Here is a 24,119-nt window from a genome sequence, read left to right as displayed (position 1 = left end):
CATAATCTATCGAAAAGTGCCTCTAAAACCTTCAAACACAATCTGCTCAGAAAAAACCCTGATACCCTATTCCTAGATCCCTCCCTCAATGCTAAAAAAAGTCACTATAATCAATAACCTCATATTTTTCACAAGAAAAATACCAAAATGGCAATCGGCCTTCTTTAAGCTATTAACCATCCAGGACCATTTAATATTCCCTACGGCACCCGTGCAAAACCTCAGAGCTACACGGAAAATAACGTCCTACAAAAATGGCACTATGCTCATTGAAGCAGCTAACAAGGACCTAGAACTATTCGACAAATTCTTCTTCACCCTTAAACCCACACCATCACCACATTCAGGGTCTTTCAGGACCTAACCACTCCTACCACCCCTTCATCTCCTGATGATCAACGACCTCCTACTTCACCCATGACTTGTGACAGTAGCATCAACAACTCTCATCATCTCTGTGCCTTAAAATGCCAGTCCATCACCCCACCCAGTGTACCTCAAGACCTAAACCCCATCAACACCTCCGGAAGATCTACAACCCCAGCCTCCTCCCAGATCCGAGGCAGATGAAGCAGCCCAATGATGTTGCTATTTTAAACGTGTCACTGAGTGCACTATTGCCATAACATTTGCCTTGAATGCCTGGTGCACCTATGGTGTATTAACGTTATATATGCCAGCCAACAATTGCAAATTATGGCTTTGTACAGGTCAGTCAAAGAAAATACAATGATGAAATTACACTGCACTAGGTTTTGCAGGGTGTCATCTAGCTCTTTGTCAGATACCTAAAAGCTCACTGCCTGAAGCATTGCCACAGGTAACAACTTCACCAATTTCCATTTTCGCATTGTTTCTTTCCTCAGGCGCTAAGCAGCAGAGCAAAATAAATTGCATAAACATATGTACCTAGATAATACCGAGAAAACTGGTTGGCACCATCCTTGATCCTTTATGGAGTAAATATGTCTTTATTCCAGTTTAAAAAAAAATCTGGAATATATGGGTAAGTTTTGGCGCACTGTTTCCCTTCCGTATTCAAAAGAAAAGAAACTGCAAAAACAATTTTTGTCCTTGAAAAATGTTGATGTAATGTACCATGTGACAGCAAAAAGATTCATACAGTTTGTCCCCTGTTATTGAAAGTATTTTAAATAATTTTTAATTTAGAGTTATAAACATTGTAAACAGAATTATCAACTATTGTTTTCATCTGTAATGTAAATTTTTTGAGCATGTTCGCAATATCTCCTAATACTAATGCAGAATGTGAGAAAGTGCCTCCTTTCTACATGCTCACATCCTCCCTACCATTTTTTGCTGACTGGGATTGATGGGATTTGAACTCTGCACACTAGGGCACCACTGTCCGGGCCCCACTGTATGTGCTTGGATCACTAAAACATGGTAAAATTTGCTAATCACTGTAGGAAATTGGGCGACGGATTGAGGGAGGTGAAGCCCTGCTCAAGAAGCAACCAAACTTCTTGTAAGGTGAAAGAAGCTATTACTTATCATGGGTGTAAAATTCATTCCGCTTGGTGATTTTGTGGATTTTCCGCAATTTTGTGATCCGGGAGTCACGCGAAATCGCGGCAAAATCCGCGAGCGGGACGAATTTTGCTCAGGAAGCACTTACAGGGTTAAAGCAGGTGCCCAAGTTGAAGCTAATTTCTTTTTAACCATTTACAAAATGGTTCCAAAGAAATTAAGTTCAACTTGGGCACCTGCTGGAACCCTGTAAGTGCTTCCTGAGCGGCGCCTCGTTGCCTACTTGCAACTATTCTCTGACCCTCGAAGCAGGGTCAGAGAATAGTTACAATTAGGCAACGAGGCTCCTGTCACTAAAATTAAACCTCAGCAGGAAGCACTTACAGATAAACAAAGCAGGTGCCCGAGTTGAAGCTCAAATTCAGTAACGCGTTATAATCAGCCCAAGAATGTAGTGAGAACGGTCGATGCTAGGCAGGTGTGCTTTCCCCCCAGATCTACCGTCTACAATTAGCTGTAATCCGTGATGGGGGTCTAGGCATCCACGAGTTTCTCAATCGCAATCGCCCTGTTCTTCCAGTGACCAGCACTTACTGCTTTCTCCTCATTTGCTGCTCTGATCGGTCTCTGACCCTTTATAATCGAGAGGCTTGTGAACTCGCACAGAAGCCAGGCCCCACACACACTAGGCTATGCAACCTCTTCCCACCCTTTCCCCCACTGTGATGGACAGCTCACTCGAGGGACTTCGGTGCCTATGGGTGCGGTGACAAAGTCACAGACACACGTGGTGACCTGCGACTCTTCTGGGCCTTTACGCAGCTGTAGTGTGGGAAAAGCACGATACATTTACCCAACGAGGTAGCACTTACTGATTAGCCAGTAGAAAGTACTCCAGTTAAGTATGGTGCAAATCGCAAACAAATCCACGATTTCGCGGAAAAATCCGCAAATTTGCAGATTTGTTTGCGATTTCGCGCAAATTCGCGGACCGCTGATTAGCAAAATTTGCCCATACTTAGCTGTTACGCAGTGGCTTACAATACAGCCCGTGGCCTGTCCGACCATTTGTCTTGCATTTCGTGCTATGCGGCGGGACAAGCTGTTCTCTTACCTGCAGGGAGGTGATTGTTGCGCTGGTGGGCCGTCGTTGATGTTTTTGGGTGAATCTTCATGGCAGTTGGCCCACCGTTGTAGTCTTCGGCGCTCCTCTCCCTGGGGGACATGTTGAAAGCTACCATAGTTCTCCTTACCAGAATTCCTGGGAAGGAGTTTTCTAGTAACCAACCCATCATGGCTTCAGTCTCATTCTTCATAGTCTTACTTTTCCAATCCAATATGGCAGCCTTATTTTTTTATGTGATATCCTGACCTGGGGGTATATAAGAAGAAGGATTCGTCTCTTACTTGCGTTGCAACATTTCTTCACTCCTGTAGGTGTGCTTCCACACTCCTGATACCTTCTTTCTGTTGACGTTCCATTTTAGCTGCACCCATTGTCATGCTGATTTCCCCTCATTCTCTGTAAGGGATTTCTCTCCTGTAGCGGTTCCTTTGCCTGCGGTTTGCCTCTGGTGGTACCTGTATCCAGTTGGAGTCTGCTGGGTCCTTGCTTTCATCATCAGGAGCCCACCAACATTATCGAAGGACAGTTCCCTTTGGGGGTTTTCCACCTATGGGATCTTTCTGGAGGGCAGTATCTGCTTAAGTGCATTACTTGTCAGGGGCATCCTAACTACCAGAAGGGATTGCCCTTATGTCTGGCAGCATAAGACATTCAAAACCTGGGCTCAAAGATTGTCACATAATTTCAAACCAGAGAGTCCTGACACAAGAACGCCCCAAATTAGCCTGTGCTCAACCCTTGGATAGCCTGGCACAAAGCAGTCAGACTTAACTTGGAGGCCATGCGTAAAGTATTTAAGTAGCACAAAAACAGTAATAATGTGAAAACACACCACAAGAAACATCGCCCTCCAATGTAGAAAAATAGAGTATAATGTTATAAATTATATGACACCAAAACAAAAATCTACTCAGTAGAACCGGAGATAATGCAATTTTGAAGATTTAATTAGACACAAAACACCAACGATGTTTATCTAGTCGGGCCAGGCCGGAAAAAATTACAATTTCTGGCCAACCGCGATGGAGTGCAGACCAGATACAGCGACCAAGTTAGATCTGCTGAACAAAGCACCTTAAATACTGATTGCAGAGATTTGCGGGGACCTGCGTTGAGGATGCATTGTTCAGTGGCGGTTCCAAGGAGTAGCAGGGCTGCGATGCAAGGTCCAGGGTTGAGGATGTGTTACGCATTGCAGTTCTGGGTAGCTTCAAGGTGGTGCATCGGGGATGCGTTGCTCAATAGTGGTTCCGATGCAGACCTGCGAGGCAATGCGTCGGTTCTGCTAAGACAATACTTGGGCTTGCAGAGCACCTTCAATCCTACTTCCAAGAGTCCAGGACAGGGGTGGCACCACTTGGGTCGTAGAACTCAGCAGGCAGAGTCCAGGTGCAGGGTTTAGGGCAGTTGGAGCATTTTATGTCCCTGAGGCTCTGATCAGGAGGCCTGCCAACTTATCATTGGAATCATTTCGTAGGTTACTGGGATCAAGATGCAGGTCAAGTCCTTCTCACTCAGGCAGCATTATAGCAGTCTTTCTTGCAGCAGAGCGGTACAGCAGTCCTTCTGAGTCCTCCACAGGTCCAGATATATATTGAAGAGTTGGGTCCAAGGGTCCACTATTTATACCTGGTTCCCACTTTGAAGTGGGACATGCTTTGAGAGTTCTCCCCCCTACAGAGATGTCTGGAATTTCTTACCTCACAGCCCTGGCCCCTGCATGTCTAGGGCCACAAAAGGCTAGTGTGAAACCCTTTGAGAATATGCTGAGGCAGAGTCTTAGTGATGTGCAACTGTGTTATGTAACAGCTCCACCCCCTCATCAAGTCAGAGATGTTCCATTCTGTCAACATCTATTCTCCCTTTATTTCACTGTCGGAAAGCAATAAACAAAGACCAACTGCCAGCTACACCTATTCATCTGACCCAGGATAAACTCTGCAGGCACCTTTGTAAAAGTAGCATTTTCAGAATTGTGACTTCAAATCAGACTTTATCATTAAAGAATGTTTTAAATTAAAACTCTTTAAAACCAAACTAGACATTATGCCCAGCTGCCAATTTACATTTATCCCTTAATAAATGTAACAGGGTAATCCAATGTTATTCTATGGGAGAGGTAGGCCTTGCAGTAATGGAAAACAGATTTAAGAGTTTTTCACTACCGTGACATGTAAAAGTTAAAAGTACATGTCCAACTTTAAAAAAAAAATGGACACTGTGTGTGGACTATTTACTGCATACCCTAGGGGTGACATACGTAATAAAAAGGAAAGTTTAGGCCTGGCAAAAGGTTTCTTGCCAAGTCGAAATGGACACACAGACTGTAGTGGCAGACCTGAGACATGTTAAAAAGGCTACTTAAGTGGGTGGCACAATTTGTGTTACAGGCCCACTAGTAGCATGTGATGGAGTGAGGAGGAGAAACAACATTTTGTATACCCCTCATGAAATTACTTCCTCATAACAATAACATGAATTAATCATGTGGTTTTGAGAACTAACCAACATAGAATAGAATGCACACACAAATACATGTGGGAAAACTAATTTGCTTATGTTGCAAATCATAATCGACTCATTAAGTGATGTTGTTACGTTTACAACTAACGCAATTGCTATAACTTAATCAAAAGCAGCATGGAAATGCTTTTGTTTATTTATTTGTGGCATAAGAGATGAAGAATGGTGAGTAAACCATGCATATATGTTGCTTTATCTGCTAGGTAATAACTAACAGGGATACCTTAGTATGGGGGAGGTGAACAGAAGGGTTATAATTCAACAATTAACGTTTAATTGTTTGTTTCTATAATAGTGCCTGTTCTGCCCCATGTGGCCTATTTAAAAATGGACGTTTCCGTGACTCCGAGATTGAATTGCTGTATGCATGCGCGACTGGGCTCGAGACGAGCATGAGCTGCCTGTGCCTGTGTGGAATGGGTCAAGGACAATGTGCCTGAAAGCTTGACTGTTCGTCAACAAAAATTAACATCTGCATTGTGAGCATGAGAAAAACCATTAAAATAACCAATTTAAGGGCACAAGTGAACAGACTATGACAAAGACAAAGAGGACTTTCATATTTGATGACACCACAGTTTTTGAACAATAAGATGATGAGGTTATGCTCATCCACCCCTCGACTTGTCCAATCAGAACTGTTAAAGACCCCAAAAGTTTCAAATTTTAGATTTAAGAGAAAATTCCTTCTTTTCCGATTTCCATCTTTGTATCCTGACATGCTGCCGGATCGCTGAATCTTTCCCGAAGCGTAAGGACTTTGAAATTTTCTGAACTTTAACTCTTCTTGAATGGGTACGGAGTCTATAGATGAGGTGAACAATTAGAGAGAATAGAGAGATGATCTTTGGGAACTATTCTGTCCTATGCTAATGTCTGTGTCCTGGAATTGTAGTAAATAATTTGCTTATTTTCTGAACTATTGAACTAAAATAAATATAAATGTTTGAATTTAATTCTTTTTCTAGGCTATTTCTGACTAAATGAATAAAGTTACGAGGAATAAATAAAGGATATGCTAAAGATTTCTTTTAATATCAAAATTAAATAAATGGAGAATTAAGCTGGTCTTGTTTATCCTTAGTTTCATTTTTACTAGCAGATCCATTGACAAAATAATGGTGGTGTGTCTGAATAATTGTCTAGTAAATAAAACCATGGTAAAAAGAGTTTAAACTGCAGATGTACATAATATAAATATTTAGCGTTTAATTTAGACACTCCGCTATGATCCAGCGACTCTCCTTCGACCTTCATCAATCCTTGAAGTAGGGTGAATGTGTGCATGAGCAACTCGCAGTGTTATGGGCCCTACTGATGAGTAAATGTATGATTTAGTTCTTCAGGGAAAGGTGGTGAGTTTTAAAAGAAATTTCCTGAGAAGCCCTGCATCACATGTAATTTATGGGCTTTAGTTGGACTTCTTTTCTAGGGGTTTATAAGCAAATTAAATATGCCAATTAGCTTGAAGCCAATTGTCACCATGTTTAAAGGAGAGAGCACAAGCCCTTTGGCACTGGATGGGAGTGGTAAAGTGTGCAGAGTCCTAAAAGTCAACAAAAACGGGTTCAGAACACAGAAGGGTGAATGCAAAACGTTTGGGGATGACCCTGCTGAGACCAGTTCAACAATCTGCAATTGACATATTTTAATTTTCTAGTTTAAATATGCGGGTGCACAGTTCCTAAGAGAAATAGTGATAATCAGGTCTATGGAATAACCTCCCAATGTAGGAAGTACCATCACACCCGAGAGGTGTCATGCTTCATCATTAGGGCGTGCTCCTCGTCAGGAAGGCGCTGCAACCTATTCAAAAGCTCCAGGTTCCTGTCGTTTTGAGAATATTACAATTTACAACATGGCTATAGTATATGGTGCAGAAAAATACACCAATGCCATTGAAAAGTTAAATGTCCTATAAGAACTGTAGCACATGCTGTGCCATCCACCAGGCTGACAACGAAAACATGGCTTCAAGCCTACCTGTGTAGAGTACTTGTGAAAATTCCACTCTTTGACAACAAATAACCCTACTTATAATATATGTCGCTCCGAAGTAGGACTTGTAGCCCTCAAAGTAGTGTGCCCATTATTTAAAAGTAAAAAGAACAATTGATGGACAGAATGCAGAACAATGTCATACATTCTTCCCAGTACCGAGATCTGGGCCTAAATCCATAGTTTTTTTGCTCACCATGACATTCCAGTTTGGACCCAGTCTTATGCAAATCAGTCTTGACTCTGCGCCCAATGGGAACAGTCCAGTACGAACTGCCAGGCCAAGTCCTCCCTGGACTGAAAACAAGCATCCTAGGACTGGTTTCTGGCTTTCAGCACTCATCAGCCAGGATAGCTTGACTCCAGTGGCATGGAGAGCACGGGACCCATGTCTGGACATACCCGTCGCACTCGGAGTGACAAATGCAAAAAGAAAAATTGATGGACAGAATACAGAACAATGTCATACATTCTCTCCATTACAGAGATCTGGACCTAAATCCATCATTTTCTTGCTCACCATTCCATTCCAGTTTGGACCCAGCCATATGCAAATCAGTCTTGACCCTGAGCCCAATGGGAACAGTCCAGCCCAAACTGACAGGCGAAGTCCTCCTGGACTGGAAACAAGCATCCTAGGACCGGTTTTAGGCTTTCAGCCCTCATCAGCCAGGATAGCTTGACTCCAGTGGCATGGAGAGCACGGGACCCACGTCTGGGCATACCCGTCCAACTCGGGGTGACAAATGCAAAAAGAACAATTGAAGGACAGAATGCTGAACAATGACATATATTCTCCCCAATACAGACTTCTGGGACTAAATCCGTCGTTTTTTTGCTCACCATGCCATTCCAGTTTGGACCCAGCCATATGCAAATCAGTCTGGACCCTACGCCCAATGGGAACAGTCTAGCCCGAACTGCCAGGCCAAGTCCTCCCTGGACTGGAAATAAGCATCCTAGGACTGGTTTTGGGCTTTCAGCCCCCATCAGCTAGGATAGCTTGACTCCAGTGGCATGGAGAGCATGGGACCCATGTCTGGGCATACCCGTCCCACTCGGGGTGACAAATGTCTGAACTGGGGTGGTGGAGTGAGCTAAAGAATGATGATGGTTTAAACCCAGATCAGTTGACTGGAGGTGAGTGTTTGATTTTCTCAAGCGCTCCGTCCATCATCCCCTTTGGTATCGCTTTGTTTGCCCTACGTTGGCAGGGTATGCCCAGACGTGGGTCCCTTGCTCACTTTGCGACTGGATTCAAGATAGCCTGGCTGATGAGGGTTATGAACCCGAAAACGGTCCCAGGATGCTTGTTTCTGGTCCAGGGAAGACATAGCTTGGAAGTTTAAGCTGGACTGTTCCCATGAGGCACGGGTCAGACTGATTTGCATATGGCCATGTCTGAACTGGGGTGGTGGAGTGAGCTAAAGATTGATGGTGGCTTAAACCCAGATCAGTTGACTGGAGGTGAGTGTTTGATTTGCTCAAGTGCTCCGTCTATCATCCCTTTTGGTATCGCTTTGTTTGCCCTAAGTTGGCAGGGTATGCCCAGACGTGGGTCCTAGCTCACTTTCTGACTGGATTCAAGATAGCCTGGCTGATGAGGGATATGAACCCGAAACTGGTCCTGGGATGCTTGTTTCCGGTCCAGGGAAGACATGGCTTGGCAGTTTGGGCTGGACTGTTCCCATGAGGCACAGGGTCAGACTGATTTGCATATGGCCATATCTAAACTGGGGTGGTAGAGTGAGCTAAAGAATGATGATGGATTTAACCCAGATCAGTTGACTGGGAGTGAGTGTTTGATTTGTTCAAGCGCTCCGTCCATCGTCCCCTTTGGTATCGCTTTGTTTGCCCTAAGTTGGCAGGGTATGCCCAGACGCGGGTCCCTTGCTCACTTTGCCACTGGATTCAAGATAGCCTGGCTGATGAGGGTTATGAACCCTTAACCGGTCCCAGGATGCTTGTTTACTGTCCAGGGAAGACATGGCTGGCAGTTTGGGCTGGACTGTTCCCATGAGACACAGGGTCAGACTGATTACATATGGCGATGTCTAAACTGGGGGGGTGGAGTGAGCTAAAGAATGACGATGGATTAAACCCAGATCAGTTGACTGGGGGTGAGTGTTTCATTTGCTCAAGCGCTCCGTCCATCATCTCCTTTGGTATCTCAGTATTTAAAAGTGGTACAAGCAAGAATGTAATATTGGCTTGTAGTTACAGTGATTAGCTTCCAAAAGTAATTTTACTGTGGATGGCTGTAACTGTCCTATGGCAAAAACCAAAATTCAAAATAAAATCATATATAGCCCTGCTATGTCTAGTTTAAGACAAGTTACGGGAATAATTCAAACATTACTTTTAAGGTTTATTATTTATTAAAAATCCAATTTAATGTTGAAGTCAAATTTTCAATAAATGTAAATAAATAAAAAGTTAATAGTTAGACTCATCCTCCAGTATGTTAATTATCATTAGCCTGCTGGCAGAAGGCCCTATCAGTGCTCAGTATTAATAAGGGGAGAAAACTATTCCCGAAGCAGGAACAATAGCTTAGGCATTTTCATAAAAACTTCTGGGTGTGAGGTTCAGGAAGGGCTATTGGAGAGGGTACAGGAGCTTCATTAACTTGAAAGGGACCAGGGTATGTCCATCACATTCACAGTTAGACCTAGGGCAGGGCAGCCTATTGTCCCCCATGTTCTCTGTAGCAAGTTTGGCACTTGTCTTGTGAAATGGGTGTGCTGATTCCAGAACCAATTTGGTATAACTGAAGTGGAGAGGATTGATCGTTTTCCCAAACACACTCTGGTTGGTATGCAATCTCTCTTCAAGGGTCGAAAGATTTTACTATGTTGAATTGCCTCTGTGAATAGTGCACTATGGGATAGTGTACAATAAGTAAACAGATTGTACTGCAAAACTGGGAATGGCTGCCCCTTGGAGACATGTTTCTCATTGGTTAAGGAGTGTCCTGGTGTCACTCCCACCCACTGGTTAGTGAAACTTACAAAGTGGGGACCTCACCGACAGTTGAGGAGAACATTCACCGGACCTTTTGTAAGAACTGAAGACCAGCTGTTTAGGACCTGTTTGAAGACCTGAAAGGCTGGATCTGCTCTGACTTGTACCCAGAACTAAAAGTGAACTCTAAAGATCAGTTTACTGACCTCTTCTGTAGCTACAAGGACACAACAAGCTGAAAGATGTCTTTATCCTGAAGTGCCAAGCTGAAAAGTAGCAACTTTGTCCAAAGTCAACCTTGTTGGGGGCCTCTATTGGAGGGGGGGGATCCTTATCACTAAATCTGTTGCTCAGGTCCTGGGAGCCTTTGAAGTGATCATGAGAAGCTGGTCCAACAACTCTGAAAAGATAGGCCTTCTTAATTATTTGGACTTCCAAGACCTTCAGAACATCAGGTAGAAGTTATGGCAAATGTGTCCAATTTTGCTTGCCCCACTTAAGGATTTTGAGTTCAATAAAAAGGATAAGTTTTATGGTCAAAATCTTGACCCATCCAAGGCACAGAAAGTCTCCACCCCAATGCCGGGATTTCAGTGGTTGTGAAATGTGAATGTTTCCCACTCTGAGCTTTCCTTGCCAAAACCATTGGCTTTAGCTGGACCTCTTCCAGTTGACTTCGAGAGCAGATCGGCGGATACAGACCGCAATCTTACCACGCTGAAGTATTCCGACTTACATTTCGAAGATAAAGTCAGGAGGTAAAATCTTTGACTGGGATTATCCTACTTCATGTATCCAACCCGCGCTCCATCACGGTCAACATGAAATCGTACCTGGGTCCCAGTCAAATGTGAAAAGTGACTAGTGATTGGCGCTTTACTTTTTCTTAGCGCTTTTACCTTACACCTGTAAAAATTCTTATCTCTGGTTCCCCTTATTATATTTTTGCTCTTTTAATATCATTTTGCTCATTAAATGTTTCGCTTCGCTCTATGAGATTTTTTATTTTGTTGAGTTTTGGCTCTTTCAACGTTTTGCTACTGCTAAATACTTTAAACATTTGCCTAAGTTATGTTGGACCTGGGATTGAGGCCATGTTTAAATTATTGATATTGGGGATTACCTTGACAAGTTAGTGGTGTTATTCCTTGTGGTGGACATACATCTACCCTATTTAATAACCCACTTTCTTACATCGAACAATTTAAAATGATCAACTGTAAACGCAGGTGATAGGGTCAGGTTTAAATCCAGTTTATTCACACACTATGCATCGGAACAGGATCTCTAACCATGGGTGGGGAGCACTGAAAGCAGTTCATGATGACAAACACCAACAAATGCAGAAAGGAAAAAATAATAATTCCCCACATGTCTACCTCTTTGAGCATGCACTGACAGGGATTTCTGCAAAAGGCAATTAGGGTAGTGCTTAGGTTGTTGGAGAGCATAGGCAGTCAGCAGTCAGATTTCCCTGGTCTTTGTACTGCTAATCTGTCTCTTTGTTCATGGGCTTAACTAAATAAACATCACCATGTTGATGACATCCACATCCATCTCTGGGTGGACAAAGAAGCAACCAACTACGCTGAAACCGAAGAATGTTAAAACCACTATGAGCACTTGATGAGGACTAATTTTCAATGTATTCATGGCTAAAAAACGGACATTCATCTGATGGGGAAAAAAACATCAACACGGTCCATACTGTGTGGGCCTCGACACATCCCCAAATTTTCTCTTTAAAGGCCACAACATACTCTGTGAAGGAACAAACAATTGTTGCTTCAAATCCCTGCGACCAATGCTGTAAGTTTTGCAACACCATGCTTCATGGATTCATGGCTACAAAAACAGATAACATAACAGCCTAAAAAATAAGGCACCTGGAGCTTAATTTTTTTATTAAGACGTATCATTAGTCCACATATAAAAGGCTGTTGTACGATAAAACAATTACTAATTATCTTTGCTCCATAAAGTTCCACTACTCCTTCAACAAAAGCATTGAGTGGAGCGAACCAGAACTCAAGTCTTGGCCCTCCTCGCAGGCCTGCCTAAAAATACCAACTACGCTATACGAATGAAGGGTTTTATTAGGTGCACGGCTACTCAGTGAGTGTCCCAACGCTAAGGCTAGCAACAAGTCTTAAAGTCAAACTAGAGCAGTGGGTACCCTGGATGGTGGAGGAAAAGAGACAAGTTTTCTGCTTCCTAAGGAAAACTTTCTCTGAAGGAAGGAGCCGGAGATTCAAAGGGAGCTGATTCCCGGACTTGGCAGCTAAGTACGAAAATGTCTTACCTCCCTTCTTTGAGGACTTAAATCAGAGCACTTCCACCAAGGCAGTTGACGCCAAATGCAGAGCACTAGCAGGTTAGTAAAGGAGAAATCTGTCTGCAAGATAGCCAGGAATGGCTTGACGCAGAGCACGATGGACCTGAGACAGGGATTTGAAGAGAACATGCTGCTTAACAGGCAACCAATGAAGAGATCTTAACAGAGGAAATCAGATACCAAGTCTGACCATCAGCTGTAAGAAAGGGGCCCACCCAAGGCCAAATGTAAAGTTCAGTGCACCATAAACAAAGAACTCATGAAGAAAGATCCAGCGTGGAGAAAACACCTGGCAACACACACAATGTTCCAACCTGGAATTCCATTGAGTCCGTAATTTGCCATGCTGAGGATTTCACAGCTGTGTGGGCGTGACCAACTCAGCTAGGCAGAAGTGCCTAGAGGCCCTCCCCCTAGTGACAAGGGCGAATATCACTGATTGTGTCAGACCTGGGTGCTTCAGTTTCAAGCCCTGAAGTGCCTAGGGCAGAGTGTCAATCATTGACACCGCGTTACAGAGTGGGGTGAAGTCAACAAGTCTCCCTTACCCCATCCCACGCTGTGATGAGTGAGTGACTGCTGCCTCTCGTCAATGGCTTCACTAAGGCCAGCCAATGAGATAAGTCAACAGTCCCAACCCACCTGGGACCCCCAAGGCTGTCTTCTCCGAGAGTTGCAGGGCAGGTTACTTTTATGTTTTTGAATGTTTGATGCGTGCATGTGTGTATGTATAAATTTATGAATTTGTTGTGAGTGAGTGTTGTGAATGTGTGTGTGTGTGTGTGTGTGTTTGTGATTGCATGGGTGTGAGTGTATATGTGTTCGTGTGTGGCAATCTTGTCCCCCTCCTAGCCAAAACTACCAGCCAGCAAAGATATACACCATAAGTTAGTTATTTACCTACGTAGCGATAACCCCAAAATGAGGATATGCTTAGTAGGGTATTCAAAGAAAAGTTAAATTTTTTTAACAAGTATCCTGTAGTCAGTGGCTAGTATTTTAAAGAATTGTTTTTGTCCCCAAAAGGTCATAAATATGAGAAATGCTTCATGTAATGGAAATGTGGTGCAAAGTTTAACTAATTTAGTTTGCTATCCTGGGATAATTGTGTGTTATTATTGTTACTTCTTTGGCTGTGGTCACTGTGTTGGCTATACCCGCCCACATCTGTAATTTTCCTTGTTTGTAACATTCCACGCCTGGGATGGATTTATCATCAATGGCACACGTTTTCCAGAAAGCTGGGATTTATAGGGAACTTCACAGTTTTCCCTTTCTTTAGAAATGTTATTCTAACACATGAGTTGGAGTGTTCCCGTCTATTTTTACAGTATTTGGATCTATAAAGTGTGATTGGTTATGTGGGCAGCGACCAAAATGAAAACCACTCATTGCTTGCTATCAGATGTCTCCTCGTCAAGAGGCCCGTCCTTGCCATGACACTTCCGTCTGTCAAGAGCCCGATGACTCATTGGCCAGGTCACAAGTACAGGGTGCGAATGGCTCATTGACTTTTTGTAACTTTCGTTGCATTTGTGATGCGCTAACATTCTAATCAGCTGCATAGAAAAATATATATTAGTTGACGATCACAAATCCTCATGCCTCTTGAAAATTAATGAGTCAATTTACTTTTTGCGACCATCTATGAATAGCTACAAATGCACAGATCAAGGCCTGTGCGGGACAGCAAATCGTCAACTCTTGTGCGCATTGCCAACATGTCAACACTGTAATTTTCAGTGAGGTGGGAGTGCCCCTTTCATATCCCCACATACATGATATTTATCATGAGTCATAAGTAGCAACATAACGAGTCAAAGGACTTTTTCCCCTCGTAAGGGAGGTTTTGCACATAGCAAAACACACCTACCTCCCTTTTTTAGGTCTCGCCTAGCACAGTGAGAATGCGCTGCTCTAGGAGAGGGCCTCTTGGAATCGCTTCAGACTTCCAAGAGACTTCTCCGTGTGGGTCTGCCTCCTCCCATACATCCCATTGACCTTTGTGTGTGGCTTTCAATAATGAAAGCATGCAAATGGCCAAAGGCGGGGGTATGTACCACCTTTTTTCTGAACATTCACTCCCATGGCCTATGGGTCTTGGGAGCGAGCTGTGGTGCGCAGGCTGTCAGCTGCATTCCTGGTGTCTCAGGTTACACGCGCCATGCCGTGCTTTCGCTTGTTATGTAATGCATCACCGCTTCATCTGACGCGGCATTGTTTCCCTTATCCATGCCCTTCGTGTTGCTTGTTATGCGCTGCTGTTTGCACGAATGCTCCTGTCCGTAGCTCCCAGAAGTTGCCACCAGAGACATGTGGGCAAATAAAATCAGTCAGCCAGTACTTGTCTAAATCACAGCACTGCTCAGGCAATAAATATAATTCTAAACCAGCCGCAGCATCACATGCTCTTAAACATGACACATAAATGAGTGATTTGTTACAAGTAAGGCTAAAGACCCTAGATAGCTTGATTTGGATTTTCTGTTTTTATCAGCATATTGATATTTTTGACAAAAAACTGCTTGTTAGCGGAGATACTGCACATCGTGAGTGTCATGCTGAAGAAAAGAATGCCTGCCCTCTGTTTACACAGAACACAGCACATTCTTTTGAGTCATGATAAGTTGCTGGTGCCCAAAGGCGTGTACTACAAGACTGAAACATACATGGATACGGTTGGACTTAATCTACTCCACCAAATGGAGGGCCAGACACCAGCTCTGTCCTGATGGCTGTCAGAGTTGCTCTCCTCTGGAGGCAGCTCATTCTGCCTGCCCTAGAATCACTTCTCTGCCTGGCTGCACTGTCTCTGTGTGATGGGCTTCAAACTGGAGCTAGGCCAAACCAAGGAGATGAGTATGTGTTATGAGTTTTTTTTTTAAGTCAGTGCGTTATCAGGTAACACTCGCTGTTCCATGTGTCTGATGAGATTGTAGCTTAGCACTGGGTTGTTTCCATTCCTTTTGAGAAAAGAAAATGGTCTCTGTCACACACAAAATGCTTTTCCAGCCCTATGCGTTCTGTCACCCAGTTCACTCATCACACTACTCCATCATTTCTCCCTTTATGTCATTCACCTCACCTGTTTTCCTCCCCCTCGCTTTGCTCCATTCTACCCTTTCCTGACCATTCAGTGCTCCTTACACTTTACATCTGTCTACATTACATCCTCTTGACCCCTTCTTTCCAGTCGCTTCACTCTCCTCTTTATTTTTACTGTCTATCCACTCCACCAATTCATCCCCCCTATTCACTCATCATTAAAATATTTCATTAATGATGATACTACCTCAGATTCAGATTAGGACTCTAAAACCTCTAAATGCTATGGGAATTCCTACTTTACCTGTTGAACTGAACTATGCTTGTGACTGTGCAATAATTGTATTGGTTTCTGATGGAAGGATATTGTGCAACATCTATTATGTATACTTACTGAAAGTTATGATGCATTATTTTGAAATGCAAATAAAATATATATTTTTTAAAATATTTCATAAACCCACGCCATACCTTAATGGCAATATTTTACTGTCTTTACAAGTTTAATGGCTAGTACACGTTTGTGTAAAGAAAAAAAGAATCATATTGAAAATTGAATACATGAAATATGCAAGTTTGCTAGTACCAGCTCTTCATTTCTTATTGACACAGCACCCAGGATAATATGCTGCATTGAAAAATACGTATAAGGTCCAAAAGGCAAGGCCTATTGGCTATGCCAATGCTTGTTTAACATTATTATGCATTTCGATAGATGTTGGAGGCTGTCACGGTGAACAATTGAAGGGCATGTTGGCTCTCTTGGCAACATGAATGGGTATAGAACTCCCTCCTTTGGGAAGGTAGGTCACTGTCGGTAGGAGAAAGGTGGAGCTGACCAGAAAATTGCCTAGGATGGCCGATTACTGCAACATCCTTCACTGAACATAATTACAACCAACGTTGTACTGTGTGCTCTGAACCAACAATGCGCGTACAATTTGTCAATGTTCAACGTTACACAGACAAAACGATGTTTGCATCTCAAAAAAATAGGAACATGTAACAAAGCTACGAAACATTGTTCTTCTATGCAAATGACGAAGGAATATAGGATATCAGCAGAGGGTCAACATCATACATTTAGATCTGGCCTAGAACCAGTTTAAGGCTGTCACTCTCTTGTGTTCCAAAAATGTCACAATTTTGTATACTGTGCACACGACCGCATAAAGCATGGGGACATGGGTCAGTCCAGGTCCCTGCGTTCAATTAATATTGTTTCATATTTAATTTTGCGATGGATCATTTTTATTTATTTTTTCCAATTATAAACACACCAGCTTTAGTTTGCATCATTTTTACTTTTACATTTTTAAATGCAAAATAACCAATTGATGGACCAAATGCTGTACAATGCAAACATTCACCCCCAGTCACAAGGATCTGGGTTTAATCCATCATTCTTTTGCTCACCACCCCAGTTTGGACCCAGCCATAGGCAAATCAGTCTTGACCCTGTTCCTTGTGGGAACAGTCCAGCCCGAACTGCCAAGCGAGGCCCTCCCTGGGCTGGAAACAAGCATCCTGGGTCCAGTTTAAGGGCATCACCCTTCTTCAGCCGGGCTAGCTTGAATCCAGTGGTGTAGTGAGCATGGGACCCACGTCTGGGCATACCCTTCCCACTTGGGGCAAAATATGTAAAAGAAATAAATGATGGATGGAATGCTGTACAATGCAAACATTCACACCAGTCACAAGGATCTGGGTTTATTTCATCATTCTTTTGCTCCCCACACCACCACAGTTTGGACCCAGTCATATGCAAATCAGTCTTGACCCTGTTCCTTGTGGGAACAGTCCAGCCCGAACTGACAAGCCAGGCCCTCCCTGGACCGGAAACAAGCATCCTGGGACCGGCTTCTGGGCATCAATATTCTTCAGCCAGGCTAGCTTGAATCCAGTGGTGTAGTGAGCATGGGACCCACGTATGTGCATACCCTTCCGACTTAGGGTGAAATATGCAAAAGAAAAAATGGATGGACGGAATACTGTACAATGCAAACATTCACCCCCAGTCACAAGGATCTGGGTTTAATCCATCATTATTTTGCTCACCACACTACCCCAATTTGGATCCAGCCATATGCAAATCAGTCTTGACCCTGTTAGTTGTGGGAACAGTCCAGCCTGAACTGCCAACCAGGCCCTCCCTTGACCGGAAACAAGCATCCTGGAACCGGTTTCAGGGCATCACCCTTCTTCAGCCAGGCTAGCTTGAATCCAGTGGTGTAGTGAGCAAGGGACCCACGTCTGGGCATACCCTTACCACTTAGGGCAAAATATGCAAAAGAAACAATTGATGGACGGAATGCTGTACAATGCAAACATTGTTTGCATTGTTACCATTCGGTCCATCATTTGTTTGCTGTAACACTTTTCGCCCTAAGTGGGATGGGTATGCCCAGACGTGGGTCCCTTGCTCACTGTGCCACTGGATTCAAGCTAGCCTGGCTGAAGAAGGGAGACATACCCTGAAACCAGTCCCAGGATGCTTGTTTACGGGCCAGGGAGTTCGGTCTGGACCTTTCCCATGGGGCACAGGGTCAAGACTGATTTGCATATGGCTGGGTCCAAACTGGGGTGGCGTAGTGGGCAAAAGAACGATGGAATTTAACCCAGATCTTTTGGCTGGGGTAGAATGTTTGCATTGTCAGCATTCCGTCCATTTGTTTGCTGTAACACTTTTCGCACTAAGTGGGATGGGTATGCCCAGACCTGGGTTCCTTGCTCACTGTGCCACTGGATTCAAGCTAGCCTGGCTGAAGAAGGGTGACATACCCTGAAAAACCAGTCCCAGGATGCTTGTTTCCGATCCAGGGAGGACCTGGCCTGGCATTTCGGTCTGGACTGTTCCCATGGGGCACAGGGTCAAGACTGATAACGATGGATTTAACCCAGATGTTTTGACTGGGGGAGAATGTTTGCATTGTCAGCATTCCGTCCATCCTTTGTTTTCTGTAACACTTTTAACCCTAAGTGGGATGGGTATGCCCTGACATGGGTCCCTTTTTCACTGTGCCACTGGATTCAAGCTAGCCTGGCTGAAGAAGGGTGATATACCCTGAAACAGGTCTGAGGATGCTTGTTTCCGGTCCAGGGGGGACCTGGCCTGGCAGGTCGGTCCAGACTGTTCCCATGGGGCACAGGGTCAAGACTGATTTGCATATGGCTGGGTCCAAACTGGGGTGGCATAGTGGGCAAAAGAACAATGGATTTAACCCAGATCTTTTGACTGGGGGAGAATGTTTGCATTGTCAGCATTCCATAACATCATTTGTTTGCTGAAACAATTTACATTTTTAAAGCCTCTTCCGTTTGAGGGATTTTTTTTTTTTAAATGCAGGCTTGCCAACTCCAAAGTGAGCTGGTAAATATGGCATACTTATACAGTGAATCTCCGATTGTCACACGCCATTCACACTTAGTGCTAACAACCAATCAAAAACATATTTACCAAGAGCAACTTCTTTCACTCCGGGACACAAAGACAATACGAACATTGTATATTCAATTCAGTGCTGCCTCAAAGGACATTGCATTGACAATATATGTAAACGGGGATTACACTCACCTTGTTGAAAAGTCACCACTGAAGCCAGGCCCTATGTTGTATGGAACATTCAGGTTTCCTTTCCAGGTCTTGTCTGGTGGGGGGGCTCCTCCAATGTTACTGTTTGAAAAAATATAAAGCTTGATGATTTCCGTGATTTTATTGCAATATTCGAAAAGCGTGCTCACTGCATCATTACCTCTGTCAGACATCACATATACAAATTACTATTCCTTCCTTCCATGACATTGTAAAGTTGTAGGTCCTAAGCCCATTTGCTGAGTAATGATAGACACAGACACAGAGTATATGCTTAGTGAACTGGCCATGAGCACGTGCACTCTGGCCCTTTTATTAGCAGACCTACGTCACTTGTGACGCCTGTGGTGGATGGGTGTGGGGTGTGTGCGTGGCCAGCCCTCCAAGGAGTGGCTGGTAAATGTGTGCCTGTTGACACTAGAACGTGTCCAGCAGGACACTACATTCTTTCCAAACTTTATTAAAATAAAACAAAGTACAACTTGTGGGATGAATTGGAAACTACTAAATGCCACAGTCTCGAGAGGCAGTCCGCAGGGCAACAGTGGACAGGCGGGAGCACCCGGGCATCTCAGCACATTTTATAATTTAACCTGTTACCACTGGGCATGAGCACTGTGTAGGCGGAGTCCGGATTCTTTGGCAGCTTGTCCGTTGGATCAATGTCCACTTCCGAACTGTTGGATGGTCCTGGCTGCTCTTGTGGTGATGTTGTTATGTCAACAGGTCAAACATGGTGCATCAGGAGCATCCGTGAAGCCCTGCTGCAGACATTTCTCTTGGAGGATCTGGGCACTGTGATGACAAGTCTTGCCAGAACTGGGATGGCGTCAAAGATGCTTGGGATGTTCTCTTCTTAACTCCTGGTGCCTCCCGGTACCCTTGTTCATGGAGCAGCTTCCAAATGATCTCACCAGGATACGTTCGTGCAGGAATGCCCTTGATGCCCTTTTGCAGGGTTGCCACGGGACAATGTGGACTGTGCAGGGCTGCTTGTGGGACGCCTGGGGGCAGCTGCAGGATCACTAACAGAATCACGATGAAGTTGTTTGTGTAACTGCCGTGGTCGGTGACACAGTCTCTGGATACTTGATCTTTCACTTTGATAGGGGTGCCTTGGTCTCTTGGTGCTTTAAGGGTGCAAGGATCCACCCTGGTGATGAGTTGCTCCTTCACTGGATTGGGTGATGCACATGGCAATGATGATATGGTTGCCATTAGACCTGGATGACAGGTGGTAATGATTTGCTTTGAGCGAGGGTGACTGGAGGGACTTCACAGCCAAGTAGCACGGTATCCTTGCTGGTGCCGTTCTTCTCCCTTGGCACCTGCGGTCACGAGCAGGGATGATATCTTACTCAAACTGCACATGCTCGGTAACGGACAGCTGCACTGGGAAGCGTAGGGGGAGAGACCCAGTTTGCGCTTGCTGGCAGCTTACATGTTGTTCTCCCATTGAACTGTCTCCAGGGTCATCGCTCCACCTTTGTAGCTGTCTTGTGTCTGCGGGTGCACTCTTGTAGTGGTACGAGTCCACGTTCTTATCTCCTTGTTTTTTTTTTTTTTTTTAATTTTTAAAACCTTTATTTTGAAAGAGCACACAGCTATTCAGCCTAACATCCCGGAGGCAAGGCAGCATGGTGAAGTAGGAGCGCAATAGTGCAAAAACAGGTATAACAGAACAATGCAGGTTGTTTTTTAATATTTTATAATGAAAGGGAGAGAACTAAAGAAAAGAAACGCCAATGGCGCTGAAGAGTGGCAATGGGGTGGAGAATTCAGCAAGGTATTGGTAGCAGGTAGGGGAGAGCATACAGCGAATCAATGATACAGGAGAGTGGAGGATAGTAGAGGAGAGGAGGAAAGACAGGATAAATCAGATAACGTGTCTCAGTTGGCGTCACAGGCTATGGCGACATATGTTCATCCAGAGAAACAGGCTCCGGTGGCAGACAAACATTGGGGCCTACCCCTGGCAACATAGACCGTCTTCTCCCGGAACATACACCAATCCATGTTGGCTTTCCATTGTACCACAAGGGGAGCCGTGGCGGCACCCCACTTCTGTGCAATGTCCCGCTTGGCCACCATATTGCCTAGGGTCACCCATTGGGTCTGTGCCGTGTTATGATCAGATGGTTCCCAAATGTTAGGGAGACACCTCTGAGCCTCCGCCGTAGTCGCCACTCCAGTCACCTCACTCATAATACTGTGTACCCTTCTCCAATAGGAGGCTATGACGGGGCATTCCCATAAAATGTGTAGGAAGGTAGCGAGGGCACCGCAGCCACGACGACAAAGACCGTCGGGCGAGTATCCCATACGTACAAGCCGGGGGCCAGTCACATACACCCTGTGCAAGATCTTAAATTGCACCAGCCGAAGACGAGAAGAGATGGCAACCTCCTTAGGGGAGGACACTGCGCTCTGCCAATCCTCATCGTCGATATCTAGGCCATCTACCACCCACTGATCACGCACTCCAAGGAGAAGGTCAGTGCGGACATTGATTAGTTTTTTATATGCCAGTGAGATAGCGCTATCAGGCATATGGCCGACCAACACTCTGTCCTCCAACGGAGAGCTCTCTGGAATCGCTCCCTCCGGCGACATGGCCGAGAGCAGAGCGTGCCTCAGCTGGGCGTATCGGAAGAACTCCGAGCCGCCCAACTGGTATTCAGCCTGCAACTGAGGAAAGGTCTTCATTTCACCCTTAGAGATCATGTCGTCCACCCTAGAGATGCCTATAAGGTCCATTTGTCGAAACCTTTGGTGTGCCATAGCCTGCCCAAAATGTCGGAGTCATACAGAGCCATCCCTGCGCCTTGGTAATCGCCCGCCAGATGCAGACCGCCGTCTTCGTTGGACCCGACATCCGCCGATCGAAGGATCTCGAGTACAGGGCCCGGTAGTAGTTACCACCGCCCAAAAGCCATCTATCCATGGCGTAGCCGGGGCTGTTCACCGGGCCATAAAAACCGTGATTGAGAGCCGCGAGCTGGGAGGCCCAGTAATACCTTCGTACGTCCGGCAGAGCAATGCCCCCGTCGTACCACGGAAGCGTGAGCTTCGTGACAGCAACGTGGGGGCGACCGTCCCAGAGCAAGGCTCGTTGGAGACTCTCAATCTCCCTGAAATAGCGGGCCGGAACCGGATCTTGGGTGTTCTGCAAAGCATAGAGAAACCTGGGCAAGGACATCATTTTAAACAATGCCGCACGGCCAAGTAGGGAGAGCGGAAGCTTTCGCCAGCTATCCACATCACGTCGGAGACGCTGGAGTGGAGGGAGCAAGTTGTGGTCATATCGCGCCTTCGAACTCCCAGAGATATAAATCCCCAAGTAGTTGAAACCCTGCACGGCCACCTGGATATTGCAGCCTCTAGGGAGGCGCGGCGTGTCTCCTTTCAGGACGTACAGGGAGGACTTGGCCCAGTTGATGACTAGGCCAGAGTATCTCCCAAAAAGTCTGAGCACGTCACAGGCCACGATGAGGGACTTGCAGGGAGAAGTCAGGTAGAGCAGGATATCATCGGCATACAGGGAGACCCTGTCCTCGAAGCCGGGGGCCCAGGTTATGCCATGCAAATCAGGGTGCGCGCGCAACATGGCCGCCAGCGGCTCAAGAGCCAGGGCAAACAGGAGAGGCGACAAAGGACAACCCTGTCTGGTACCTCTGTGAAGGGCAAAGGACGTCGATAGACGGCCGTTTACTGAAACATTAGCCAGTGGGCTAGCGTAGAGAAGTTTCACCCAACCCACGAACACCGGACCAAAACCGAGCTTCGCCAACACTGCCCAGAGGTAGTTCCACTCAAGAGAGTCAAAGGCCATTGTGGCATCAAGCGAGGCGAGGACTGCCGGTTCCACAAGGGTATGGGCCCTAGCCAGGGCGCCGTGGAGCCTACGCAGGTTGAGGGCAGTGTTGCGGTGAGGAATAAAGCCCGACTGGTCAGGATGCACTAAGTCGCCAATAACTCCAATCAGTCGATTGGCGAGCAGCTTGGCAAGAACCTTAGGCTCGACATTCAGGAGAAAGATGGGACGATAGGATCGATACATGTCTCTCGGCTTCCCTTCCTTGTGGATGACCACAATGGTGGCCAGCCTCTGGTCAAGGGGAAGAAGGCCGGCATCGCGCGCTTCCAAAAACATAGTACGCAAAAATGGGGAAACTACGTCAGGTCGTATCTTATATAGTTCGACCGGGATGCCGTTGGGATCGGATGCCTTGCCAGACCGCAACGAGCGGATCGCGAGAGCGATCTCGTCGGTAGAAATGTCTCTATTCAGGTCGTCACGGTCCTCATCAGAGAGACAGGGAAGGTCAACCGTCGAGAGAAGCGCTGTCGAGTCAGCCTCGGAGGAATCTGAAGTAGAGGTGTAGACACCCCGGAAATAATCAGCAAATGACTCGGCAATGGCACTGGGGTCGGTGACGGCAACCCCGTCGTCCCCCAGAATCTCGGGTATGACGCGGCTCGCCATCTCTCTCCTGTCCAACCAGGCCAGCAGCTTCCCAGCCTTGTCCCCAACGTCATAAATACGACCTTGTTGTTCCCTAGCCAAGGTCAGGGCGGCATTCGTGGCAAGATCGCGGTATTCCGACTGTTTGAGGGAAAGAGCATGCAGGAGAGCGGGGTCAGGTTCGGGCCCCAGCTGGGAATCCAGATTCAGAAACTCCTCCTCGATGAGTAGCAGGTCTGCATCTCTGACTCTACGGGCCTCAGCTATCAGAGCGAAAGCCTCGCCCCTCAAAACAGTCTTAAATGCCTCCCACAAGGTCTCGGCCGACCTAACCGAGCCCTCATTTTCAGAGAAATAAAGGTCGATGGCCTTGGCTAGGAGAGCGCGAGTCTTAGGATTGCGGAAATACCATGGATTAACCGCCGCCGGCCGGTCCGACAGGATGACGTCAAAATCGAAGGAGACCCATAACGGAGAATGGTCGGAAATGCCCCGCGCCAGAAACCGGGCCTCAGACACGGCAGACGCGTGTGCAGCCAAGGTGAGAACGTAATCTATACGGGAGAGACTGCCATGGGCA

The 24,119-nt window shown here is 45.6% G+C and overlaps 1 protein-coding gene across 1 annotated transcript in view; it reads right to left on the bottom strand.

Annotated features, from left to right (window-relative positions):
* Nucleotides 1-24,119, bottom strand: part of LOC147663082 (glutamate carboxypeptidase 2-like) — a 222,372-nt gene that overhangs the window by 94,190 nt on the left and 104,063 nt on the right. The window contains exon 6 of the mRNA XM_086950692.1: nucleotides 19,057-19,155. Within this exon, the coding sequence (XP_086806818.1) occupies nucleotides 19,057-19,155 (99 nt within the window). The remainder of the gene's footprint in view (nucleotides 1-19,056; nucleotides 19,156-24,119) is intronic.

Source organism: Lissotriton vulgaris, unplaced genomic scaffold, assembly GCF_964263255.1.
Source record: "Lissotriton vulgaris unplaced genomic scaffold, aLisVul1.2 SCAFFOLD_3341, whole genome shotgun sequence".
NCBI classification, from domain to species: Eukaryota; Metazoa; Chordata; class Amphibia; order Caudata; family Salamandridae; genus Lissotriton; species Lissotriton vulgaris.
The sequence above is the reverse complement of the archived record's forward strand: the minus strand, read 5'-3'. Positions and strand labels throughout refer to the sequence as shown.